Here is a 12299-nt window from a genome sequence, read left to right as displayed (position 1 = left end):
AGCTTCAAAATCTGGTCCTCTATCCCCCTTTGCAACTGGATCCTCTCTGCCAATGAACACAGGTGCACCTCAGTGATGTGCTTTTAGTTTGCCACTCTACTCATGCCTGTGTGACTAGGCACAGTGTAAGTGCCATCTATAAATTTGTTGATGATGACTTGTTGGCAGAATCTCAGATGATAACAAAAGGTACATGAGTGAGGTAGATCAGTTGGTTGAGTGATGTCATAACAACCTTGCACTCAACATCAGTAAGACCAAGGAATTTATTGTGGACTTGACTGAGGAAGGAGAACACATACCCAGTCCTCATCGAGGAGTCAGCAGTGAAAAGGGTGAGCAGCTTCAAGTCTCTGGATGTCAATATCTCTAATTATCTATTCTGGGCCCAACACATTGATGCAATAACAAAGAAGGCATGCCAGCAGATACACTTCTTTAAGAACTTGGAGATTTGATATGTCAGCAAACACTAACAAATTTCTATGTTGAGAACATTCTGAATGGTTGCATCACTGTATAATATGAAGCCACTAATGCACAGGATCAGAAAAGGCTGCAGAGGATTGTAAACTCAGCCAGCTCCATCTTGGGCACTAGACTCCACACCATTCAGGGAATCTTCAAAAGGCAATGCCGCTCAAAGGTGGCATCCATCATTAAGGATTTTCACCACCCAGTACATACCCTCTTCGTTAGTACCAGCAGGGTGGAGGCATAGGAGTCTGAAGACATGTACTGTATTTTAGGAACAGTTTCTTCCTCCTCACCATCCATTTTATGAATGGTCCATGAACCCAACACTACTTCACTATTTTGTTCTCATTTACTCCAGTTTTTTTAAAATATAATTCTTCTTGTAACTTGCAGGATTTTTTTTAAATCTATTGCACTGTTGCTGCCACACTACAAATTTTACAATATATGTCAGTGATAATAAACCTGATTTTGATGTTACCAACATTCATGCACCTCCTTGATGACAGAATGGTGGTAAAATTATTCTTTTCCTCACATTGATTATAAAAAGGCATTGAGATTTAAATTCTTTATTTCAAAATATAAACATCAGAAGCAAAATTTCAAATGTCACCTTCCACATTAATCAAAAAAATCTCTGCAAAGAGCCTTAAGCAACCAATATATTACACTAACCACACTGTACATCAAACAGAATACATTTAAAATGAATATTAACTAAAATGTACCAGGCATATCTTTAAATGTTTGGATGTTTCTAAATCACAAAAAAATGTATATTACTATAAATCAGGGGTCCCCAAACTTTTTTTCTGCCATGGCCACCTGCCGGTAACCGAGGGGTCTGTGGAGTCTCAGGATGGGAACCCCTGCTATAAATAATTAGAAATACAAGAATGAACTGTAGGAGGAGTATTTTAAAGCATTTCCCTGTATTTAGGCATCTCAGATCCACATGCTTTTGAGGATTCAATTATCTTCATGGTGCAAGTAGATTTTGATATTATTTAGTTTATATCAGCATCATTAATAATATAGGCACCACTGGAAATGGTTTGTATCAGGATTAATTCAAAGGCAATATGATAGCTCAATTACACCAACAGGAGAATTAAAGTTGGACAAACAGTTGTTGATTTGACACAAAGCTATTTTTCTTAAGTTAGCTAATCAAGCAATTTAATTTTTTTTACACAATTAATAAAAGTTCAGCTCAGCAAAACTATAATTGATTTTCAAGAGATTTGTCTAGATTGTAATCTTTAAAGATATACAATTTGCTGTATTAATATAATTGGTCCTAAATACTTCGACCATTGATTTCTAGCATTGAAAGTTTTTGTTGTATTGCAATTTGATTAAATTTTTAAGAGAAATGAATTACTGAAACAACTGAATGAATTTACAGAATTTTTCACACACATATAGATGAACAAAAATCAATGTTGCACAATAGTTTTTTGACTCCAGACATTTCTTACAAGGCTTGTTAGGTAGGAGTGAGGCATTTTAACAACATAATATAGTATAGTATGTCAGAATGGATAAATTGTGTATTTCCAACATGACATTAAGCCATCCACAATGTGTACATCTTTAAGGATAATTTCTTAAAGCACCTTTATAATGTATCATTCCATGGCTATTGCCATCTTGAACTCAGAGAGTAGCATTGCAATTTTTACTACAGAATTAATTTTCCTCCAAGTCTGAAATACACTTTCAAATTACAATTTACTAGGCCAATGCAAATTATTTACACTGAACACCATCTTTTGCTCACGTTGAAAGACTTGAGCTACTTTAGAAAAAAAAGGTTAAATGCAATCAGTATGTAGTTACATGACTAATACTAATTCAGAGAGCATTAGGCAAAAACAAAATGGATATTAAAAGGCACTTTATGCAAGATCAGAATTTTAACTGCTTATGGAACTGCAGTTCTTGTAAGTTTTCTTGAATGGTTATCAGACCAATGGCTATTACTTGATAAGCACTTATCAAATATTAGAGACTGCAAGCACACTTGTACAATCTATCAGTAGTCTCCTTAAATTCTCTGGATCTAAACAAAGTTATCAACCAAAAGTAAACCTTAGCAGAACAGCCCAACAATCCCATTTAATACAGTAGAACAGACAAGAATCTATCACCTCTTCTTTTGGGCCTCTAGGTCATAGTAGAAGTGACATTCACAGCAAGCTAACATGTCCTGCAGGACATACTCACTTCAAAATAGCTTAAGCAAATATTAAGTCCTTGGATATTTAGTGTTTCTTTTCTTTGTAAAGTTCACCAAATCAGTAGTCTTAATTATTAAGTTCTTACAACATTTCCAAGAAGTGCTGTGATTTTGGAAAATATGATCATGAAGTATTCAAGTCATGCTGGTCTCAGAGCTGAGACCAAGTGTGTAACTGACAACAATACATTCTCTGCAGATCTAAAGCATAATTACAAACAATTTGCATATATACATGTTAATGAAACACTGAACTCAGATTAATTTCAATAATGGCAATATCAACTTAAAAGGGTGCAAGTTTAGAGGTATACAGACATTAATGTACCAATTTTTTTTAAAATATTGATTGGACTCTCCAGGTTTAAGTGTAAAAGTAGCATATCAATCTAATAAGTGACAGTATGTGTTTTTGAACATTATACATATTGTACATTTTGGTGTCACTAGGACAGCGCAAGGTAATGCAGATTATATGCTGTCATCCAGGAATATACAGTATGTAGATCCCACCTTCAATTCCTCAAAGCAGCCAACCTAGAAAAAAGCAATGAAAATTTCAGCTGAACATTTATTAAATGTGAAAAACAGAAAAAGCTCAGAAAGAATTTGTTTTATATATTGCCTAGTTTGTGATCTTAAAGTACATTTGAGATGCTAATCACACCTATAAACTAATCTAGGTTTAACTTGAATCCTCTTGAACTTTAAAAGATTAATAAGAATGTAAGAAATGTGCATATTTGGATATTGACACGTCATCTGGAGGTGTGCACTATTTATAATAAGAAGAGCATTATTGCTTCTTAGTAGTAGGAGCTGAGAGTAAATATAAAATTTGACAGCAGATAATGCACAAAAGACCAATGGAAAAGAAAGCAGGAATAAAGAACAGAAATTCCTGCAATGGTGGTTCTGATCATTTTATTGACAGAAAGTGTTTCTTTCATATATGCAGCAAGACTAGGCCCGCTCTCATCACTTGCATCATCCCTCTTATTTTCCTGTAGTCCTGCAACTTATTTTCTCTTAGACCCCCAATTTCCCTTGGATTATTTTGTCACAACTGTGCAAAGAGAAAATTTCCAGTGGCCAATTAACCTACCAGTACATATAGGAAATGAGGGGAAGATGGATTACTTGTGAAAATGGTTAGCTCATCTTATGGTTATGAGATGGAACTTTTGTATCAGTAATCACCACTATTACACTCCAATGAAAAATCTTATTAAACAGTGCTACAGGACAAAGAAAATGACAAGAAATGACAGCAGTACTTATTAAATTAAAAATGCTAATTTAAAAGTGTTATTGCCAGCTGTAACATTTCTCTCTGGTACCACACCACAGTCCCACATAAGCTCACTCAATCAATTTAAATCAGTTTTTGTTGCAGATTTTGTGCTCAGCCAGGATGATAAAATTGTTGGTAAGATATATCAGTAACGCTGTACAACAATTTCCGACACTAGTGGCCTACAGCACCTACCTTCTTGAAAGCTGGTCTTCCCTGTCTTGGTCACGTACTGAGGATTCACCAAGGGATGCTGCACCTGCTGGAAGTTGATTCAGTTGGTCCATGACCTCCAAACCATTCTCCTCTGCAATCTGCAAAATGAGGCTGTCAACCTGTTCTTGAGGAGTAGTTAACGTCGTTGCAGAGCTCATAGAGTCTTCCATCACCTAGAATCATGCAAAAAGTCACTTGGCAAGAGTGTAGCAATTAACTGAATAATATATACACTTGATTTTGACAGAGGTGACGAAAGCGAAACAAGGAACATTTAAAGAGGAAAAACAATTGAGTAATTTTTGTTCAAAAATAACTATACACATTTTGCTGCTGTCTTCAACAATGAAAAAATAAACATTTTAAGTACTTACTGAAGTGTGTACGTCTAGATTTTGAACTTGTTGTTCAAATTTGTCCATTACAGCAGAGATTTTTTGTAAGTCCATTGACTTCAATGCCTTATCCAGTCCTTGTGTAACACGTGCCATATTCTTTGTAACCTAGGTATATGAAGAATGTTCAAAAAGTTTTCAACCTTGAAAATGAATATTACTATTGATAGTCAAGAGAAGTACAAGCAAGTTATAATCACTCATGCACAATCAAGCCCTAATCATACATAATTCAGCAAAATGTATAATTACTGAATCATAAAGTATATTTAAGCCTTGAATGTTTCTATTTTAACAGAAATTCAAAAGATTGCTTTTTTATCCCCACTGATAAACTTTACACTGGCAGTAAGTTTGTGGTTTGCTCTTAGGATGCTGCTGCAGCTTTCTAACCACAAACTTCTGATCTATCTCCAGATGACTATATGACTTTCCATTCAATCATCGAGTCAAACATCACAGATACAAGCCCATTTGTCCATCCTGTCTATACTAGTCAATAGGAATTTATCTATAAAACCCCATTTCAAGCACTCTGCATTTAGCTTTGCATGCCACTGTTTCAAGCTTTCATCTAAATACTTAGAGGTAGTTGCTTCCACAACCTTAAGATATTAATTTCGATTACAACCAAAAATCTTCTAACCCCGCCATGTTTATCTGTGCTCAGGAGAAAAGTACGTCACTGCCCATTTATTGCCTATCAATTTTATAAACCTCAATCAAGTCACCTTTTGTACTTACTCTAAAGAAAACAAACACAGCCTATCCAATCCATTCTCATATCTGAAACACTACTCCAAGCAATATAGTGGTAAATTTCCAAGAAGCAAACACAAGCACATACACTACAGCAGGTAAGAACAGGTAAGGCAACTGCTTTACATATTCCATGCGGTGAAAAAGGCAAATGGTATGTTGGCATTCACAGCAAAAGGATTTGAGTACAGCAGCAGGGAGGTTGTACAAGGCCTTGGTGAGACTGCACCTAGAGTATTGTGTGCAGTTTTGGTCCCATAATCTGAGGAAAGACATTCTTGCCATAGAGGGAGTACAGAGAAGGTTCACCAGATTGATTCCTGGGATGGCAGGACTTTCATATGAAGAAAGACTGGATCGACTAGGCTTAAACTCATTGGAATTTAGAAGACTGAGGAGGGAATCTTATTGAAACGTATAAAATTCTAAAGGGATTGAACAGGCTAGATGCAGGAAGATTTGTTTCCGATGTTGGGGAAGTCCAGAATGAGGGGTCACAGTTTAAGGATAAAGGGGAAGCCTTTTAGGACCGAGATGAGGAAAAACTTCTTCACACAGAGAGTGGTGAATCTGTGGAATTCTCTGCCACAGGAAACAGTTGAGGCCGGTTCACTGGCTAAATTTAAGAGGAAGCTAGATATGGCCCTTGTGGCTAAAGAGATCAGGAGGTATGGAGAGAAAGCAGGTACAGGGTTCTGAGTTGGATGATCAGCCATGATCATACTGAATGGCGGTGCAGGCTTGAAGGGCCAAATGGCCCACTCCTGCACCTATTTTCTATGTTTCTATGCCCCATCACTACTATTTACTTACTTCTGCCATATGTACTGTATGTCTTATAATGTTACAGTGATCATCTGTTAGAGGGAATTCAGTTCTTTTAGAAAGCCAAATCACTATTCCATACCCCTTTCATCGTTACTGCTGTCTGCACTTTCGACGCTACTGCATCAACTCGGGAAGCTGTCCGTAACCAGTTAAGACCTTCATTTTTCTTTCTGATGGCATTTTCCGCATAGATCTTCGCTCCTTCGATGTTTTTTTGCTGAAGAGCCTTGGGGGAGAAAACAAAATCAGGGTGTTGATAGGGATACTAATATTTCACAAAAAAAACGTAAAACTGAGTAGTTGTACAAATTTACATAATATTTTAAATATAATATAAAAGATTAAGCAATAAAGGGAAGAGAACAAAGCTGTACAACTTTGCTTTCTGGAGCCTTCCCTGCCTCACTGCTAAACACCATACAACTGCCATTAACTCTTAAATTAAGCATACTGATAATTATTTGAATATTTGCATTAACTTTTAGGTTAGTATGTTTGACAATTCTACCTTGCTCCAGAATTGTTAAAAAAAAGGATGAAAAGGAGATGAAACAAGTAGTGTCAAATATTATCCAGTTTAAGCTTATCCTATCCAGTGCACACACGATAATCCTCTGAATGCAAATAGTTGGTTTAAGTTGAGGAAGGTTCAATGAAACAGAAGAGAAAATGAATGCTAACCTTCTTCACTTTAGCTTGTTCCGCTTTTGAGTCTTTTTCAGCCTTCTTCGCCAATCGCTCCAGTTGTTTTGATGTAAACTACAAAACATTAAGAAGCTTGAGTAATATCTCACAAATATCAACTTCAAAAACTTGTCTTTTTCCTGTAAATAGGCTTCAATTTACAATTTTCAGGCATGGAACTACAGATACTGTATAGACAGCAACTTCAATGGCATGAAACCTTATGACCCAGAACAATGAGGCTTGAGCACTGATCAGGGCATGATTGTGCAAGCTCATGGACGTCAGCCAGTGAGAAGAGCTTAAAAGGAGACAGCTTTACAGAACAGGCATCGGAGGAGCCGGTGACAGAGTAGGAAGGCTTTGGCTCAACGGGGCATCAGCAATAATGGGCCAAGGCGAGGTAGGTTGCCTGTATAGAATACAGACAGGAAGTATGTATGTGAGACCAGTTTTCTGTGATCGGTGTCAGATGTGGGAGGTCCAGGAGACTCCCAGCCTCCCGGATGACCACATCTGCACCACGTGTGTCGAGCTGCAGCTTCTAAGGGACCGTGTTAGGGAACTGGAGATGCAGCTCGATGACCTTCATCTGGTCAGGGAAAGTGAGGGGGTGATAGATAGGAGCTAACAGTCAGGAGAGGGAAGGGTAGGAGTCAGAGGCTAGAGAGCTCTCCTGTGGCTGTACCCCTTGATAATAAGTACTCCTGCTTGAGTACTGTTGGGGGTGAGGGGGCTACCTGGGGGAAGCAACAGTGGCCATACCTCTGGCACAGTGTCTTGCCCTGTGGCTTAGAAGGGTAGGGAAAGGAAGAGGACGGCAGCAGTGATAGGAGACTCTATAGTAACAGGGTCAGGTAGGTGATTCTGTGGACACAGGAAAGAAGCACAGATGGTAGTTTGCCTCCCTGGTGCCAGAGTCTGTGATCTTTCTGATCGTGTCCACGAAATCCTGAAGTGGGAAGGAGAACAGCCAGAGGTCGTGGTACAATTTGGTACAAACAACATAGGCAAGAAAAGGGAGGAGGTCCAGAAAGCAGACCACAGGGAGTTAGGAAGTTGAGAAGCAGGACCACAAAGGTACTCATCTTGGGATTACTGCCTGTGCCACGTGACAGTGAGTATAGGAATAGAGTGAGGTGGAGGATAAATGCGTGGCTGAGGGATTGGAACAGGAGGCAGGGATTCAAGGATTCAGATACAGGAGTGACCTGTACAAAAAGAACGGGTTGCACTTGAATGAAGAGCTTAAACTAGGATTGCTGGGGGGTGGGAACCAAACTGAAAAGACAGAGGAAGAGGCAGTTGGCAAAAGCAAGCTTGCAAGACAGTGCGAGAGGGAAGACAGTATTGGAGTATAAAAGTTGCATTGTTTGCTGTGTAACCAAAACTATGTAGTCAGCTTTGAGCTTGCTATTTGCTATGCATGTATCCAATTTAGTAGGAGAATGAAATCTGAAGGATGTAGAAGACAATGGTGTGTTAATGAGAGGTAGTTAAGAGATGTAGATTAGAACATGATTAAGTCAATGGGTAGAAACAATAGTGGCGGATGTACTTCTGATATGCAACTGTAGACTGATAAGATATGCTAATGCAACTAAACCAGGAGATTGCTATAAAACATGCTATGTACAAGGATCGGTGGGCAATCGACGACTAGCTCAACGACGGTCTCAGCTTTGATTTGCAAATTAAAGTTTAACCCTTCTTGAAGAATCTTCTGCGTCTCCTGGTCGTTTGTGGGGCACGAGAAACCATGACAAAAGTGGCGACCGTGGCAGGACCGGAAAGAGACCCGCAGAAAGGAAACGGCAGATTGGGAAAGCTTCCCAGTCCTCTAGGAACCCCCACAAGGCTAACAGAATTAAGGGTGCACCCAAACGAAGCGACAATTTGGACTAAGAATTTTGTTGGTTTTGGGGAGGTCTTGGGAGTCTCAGAAGTGTGGAACCACTGCTGAAGGGTCTCTCCGGTCCAAAGAATCTGGCAGAATTGGGGGTTAACAGGAGGCTCAGAGGATTGATCAAGAACACTGCAGTGAGGGTAAGTACAAATAAATTAATAAGAAGTTAAGAAAAATTCCACGTGGTGTTGGTAAGTCCCTGTGGATACCACTTCGTATGAAATGAAGGCCTGAATGGGCAGGGAAAGGGAAAATAGACAAAATCCCTGTGGATACCGCTTCGTATGAAACGAAGGTCTGAACGGGCAGGGAAAGGAAAATAGAGAAAATCTTTGTGGATACCGCCTTAAGAGAAAAGGGTCTGAATAGACAAGGTGCAAAGAGAAAGTCCTGTGCATACCTCTCTGAGGTCTGTAAGGACAGAACTGAATAGGAAACAAGGACAGTACAATATATAGTTTAAAGCACTGGTAGACAGACAATAGACTAGGCATAGAGTAAATAATATTATCCAGTAAACAAACTGTGAATCTCTGAAATACCTTAAAAAGAGAGAACAACATGACAGGTAAAGGAACAGCAGTAGAGATTCTGAGCAAAAAAATCCCAGTAAATAAATATGAGATTGTAGTGGTGTGCAACACGCAGCGCTAAAATAACGACACGGAGTCGGTAAACTGCAATTGAAGATTTTATTCGAACTTCACAGCCTTGCTTTAAAGCCTCCCTCATCCCGCCCTCCCCGGGCGCGGATGCTGTAAGGTGCACATACTCACAAACCCCCGCAGGCTTTCCCTTTGTTGGTGAAGCAGACCTGGCCTTTGTGCCGGTGCGCAGGTTATTTGTGAGTCGGTTCGAGTGCGCTAGGAAGTGGGTCACCACATAACACCCCCCCCCCCCAAGTACCGGTGATAAACCCCCCAATGTCCACAGTCTGGGCCAGACCCTGTTTGGGAGGTCGGCCTCTGCGCCGCGGTGCCGGAAACTTGACCGGTTGCGCCAAGTCCACGTGGGCTGGTTTGAGCCGGTCCACCGTGAAAACCTCCTCTCTCCCCCCAACGTCCAGCACGAATGTGGACCCGTTGTTCCTGAGCACCGTAAACGACCCCTCGTAGGGCCGTTGCAGCGGTGGCCGATGCCCGCCCCTTCGTACAAACACAAACTTACAGTTCTGCAGGTCTTTGGGTACGCAGGTCGGGTTCTGCCCATGCTGTGAAGTGGGTATGGGGGCCAGGTTGCCGAGCCTCTCGCGTAGTCTGCCCAGGACTGCTGCGGGTTCTTCGTCGTGCCCCCTTGCGGCTGGTATGAACTCCCCGGGGATGACCAGGGGTGCGCCGTACACCAGCTCGGCTGACGAGGTGTGCAGATCAACTTTGGGCACCATGCGGATGCCGAGTAGGACCCAGGGAAGCTCGTCCGCCCAGTTGGCTCCTCGCAGGTGATGGTGGAAATGCTCCACCAGTCCGTTCGACTGTGGGTGGTAGGCAGTGGTGTGGTGCAGTTGTGTCCCTAAAAGGCTGGCCATAGCTGACCACAGGCTGGAGGTGAACTGGACGCCTCTGTCGGAGGTAATGTGGGCCAGGTACACCAAAGCGGGACACCCAGGTGGCGATCAGTGCCCAGGTGCAAGATTCGGAGGTGGTGTAGGTGAGTGGGATCGCCTCTGGCCATCTTGTGAACCGGTCCACAATAGTCAGAAGGTACCCCACGATATCTACATGAATGTGGTCGAAACGCCGGTGGGTGGGGTGAACTGCTGTGGCAGAGCTTTGGTGTGCCGCTGCACCTTGGCCGTCTGGCAGTGCATGCACGTTCTGGCCCATTCACTGTACTGCTTGCGGAGTCCGTGCCAAACGAACCTGCTGGAGACCATCCGGACGGTTGTCCTGATGGAGGGGTGCGCCAAGTTATGAATGGAGTCGAAAACGCGTCACCAACAAGGTGCTGGGACGACGGGACGGGGCTGGCCAGTGACGACGTCACAGAGTAGGGTCCTCTCACCTGGGCCTACGGGGAGGTCCTGGAGCTGCAAACCGGAGACTGCAGTTCTGTAACTTGGGATCTCCTCGTCTGCCCGCTGCGCCTCTGCCAGCGCCTCAAAGTCTATCCCTTGGGAAAGGGCATGAATGTTAGGGCGAGAGAGTGCGTCTGCCACGACATTGTCCTTACCCGAGACGTGCCAGACATCCGTCGTGTATTCAGAGATGTAGGACAGATGGCGCTGTTGGCGGGACGACCAGGGATTGGACACCTTCGTGAACATAAAGGTAAGCGGCTTGTGGTCCGTGAACGTGGTGAAGGGCCTACCTTCTAAGAAGTACCTGAAATGCCAGATTGCCAGGTATTGTGCCAACAGTTCCCGGTCGAAAGCACTGTATTTGAGCTCGGGTGGCCGCAGGTGTTTGCTGAAAAACGCCAGGGATTGCCAGCGACCTGCGATGGGTTGCTCCAGCACCCCACTGACTGCCGTGTTAGATGCGTCCACTGTGAGGGTGGTAGGGACGTCCATTCTGGGGTGTACCAGCATCACGGCTTTCACCAAGGCTTCCTTCGTTTGAATGAAAGCGGTGGCAGACTCCTCGTCCCAGGTAATGTCCTTGCCCGGACCCGACAGCAGGGCGAACAGGTGGCGCATGATTCGGGCAGCTGAAGGGAGGAAGCGGTGGTAGAAATTTACCATACCTACGAATTCCTGAAGGCCTTTGATTGTGGTGGGTCAGGGGAAATGGCGGACCGCGTCTACCTTAGCGGGCAGAGGGGTTGCCCTGTCTTTAGTAATCCTGTGGCCCAGGAAGTCAATGGTGTCGAGCCCGAACTGGCATTTGGCCGGGTTGATTGTTAGACCGTATTCACTCAGCCGGGCATAGAGTTGACGGAGGTGGGACAGATGCTCCTGACGACTGCTGCTGGCTATGAGGATGTCGTCCAAATAGATGAATGCGAAGTACAGGTCATGTCCCACCGCATCCATTAACCGCTGGAACATCTGTGCGGCATTCTTCAGGCCGAACGGCATGTGGAGGAACTCAAAAAGGCCGAACGGGGTGATGAGAGCCGTTTTGGGGACGTTGTCCGGATGCATCGGGATTTGATGGTATCCTCGAACGAGGTCTACCTTGGAGAAGATCCGTGCGCCGTGCAGGTTTGCTGCAAAGTCCTGAATGTGCGGCATAGGGTAGCGGTCCGGTGTGGCAGCCTCGTTCAGCCTGCGGTAGTCACCGCACGGTCTCCAGCCCCCTGTCGCTTTGGGCATCATGTGCAGGGGAGAGGCCCATGGGCTGTCGGACCGCCGGACGATCTCCAATTCCTCCATCCTCTTGAACTCCTCCTTCGCCAGTCGGAGCTTGTCTGGGGGAAGCCGCCGAGCACAGGCGTGGAGGGGTGGTCCCTGGGTCGGGATGTGGTGCTGTACGCCGTGTCGGGGCATGGCTGCCGTGAACTGCGGTGCCAGAACTGATGGGAAATCCGCCAGGACTCTGGTGAAGTCGTTGTTGG

General features: G+C 43.3%; 1 protein-coding gene across 1 annotated transcript in view; it reads right to left on the bottom strand.

Moving 5' to 3' along the window:
- Positions 1-1033: 1033 nt before the first annotated feature.
- The window catches only part of chmp1a (charged multivesicular body protein 1A), a 28348-nt gene continuing 17082 nt past the window's right edge, over positions 1034-12299 (bottom strand). The window contains exons 3-7 of the mRNA XM_059993133.1: positions 6896-6973; positions 6294-6440; positions 4607-4735; positions 4212-4405; positions 1034-3259 (exon numbers count right to left, since the gene is read on the bottom strand). Coding sequence (XP_059849116.1) covers positions 3238-3259; positions 4212-4405; positions 4607-4735; positions 6294-6440; positions 6896-6973 — 570 coding nt within the window. The 3' untranslated portion in view covers positions 1034-3237. The remainder of the gene's footprint in view (positions 3260-4211; positions 4406-4606; positions 4736-6293; positions 6441-6895; positions 6974-12299) is intronic.

The sequence above is a fragment of the Hypanus sabinus genome, chromosome 17 (assembly GCF_030144855.1).
Source record: "Hypanus sabinus isolate sHypSab1 chromosome 17, sHypSab1.hap1, whole genome shotgun sequence".
NCBI lineage: Eukaryota > Metazoa > Chordata > Chondrichthyes > Myliobatiformes > Dasyatidae > Hypanus > Hypanus sabinus.
Note: the sequence above shows the minus strand (reverse complement) of the source record. Positions and strands in the feature narration are given on the sequence as shown.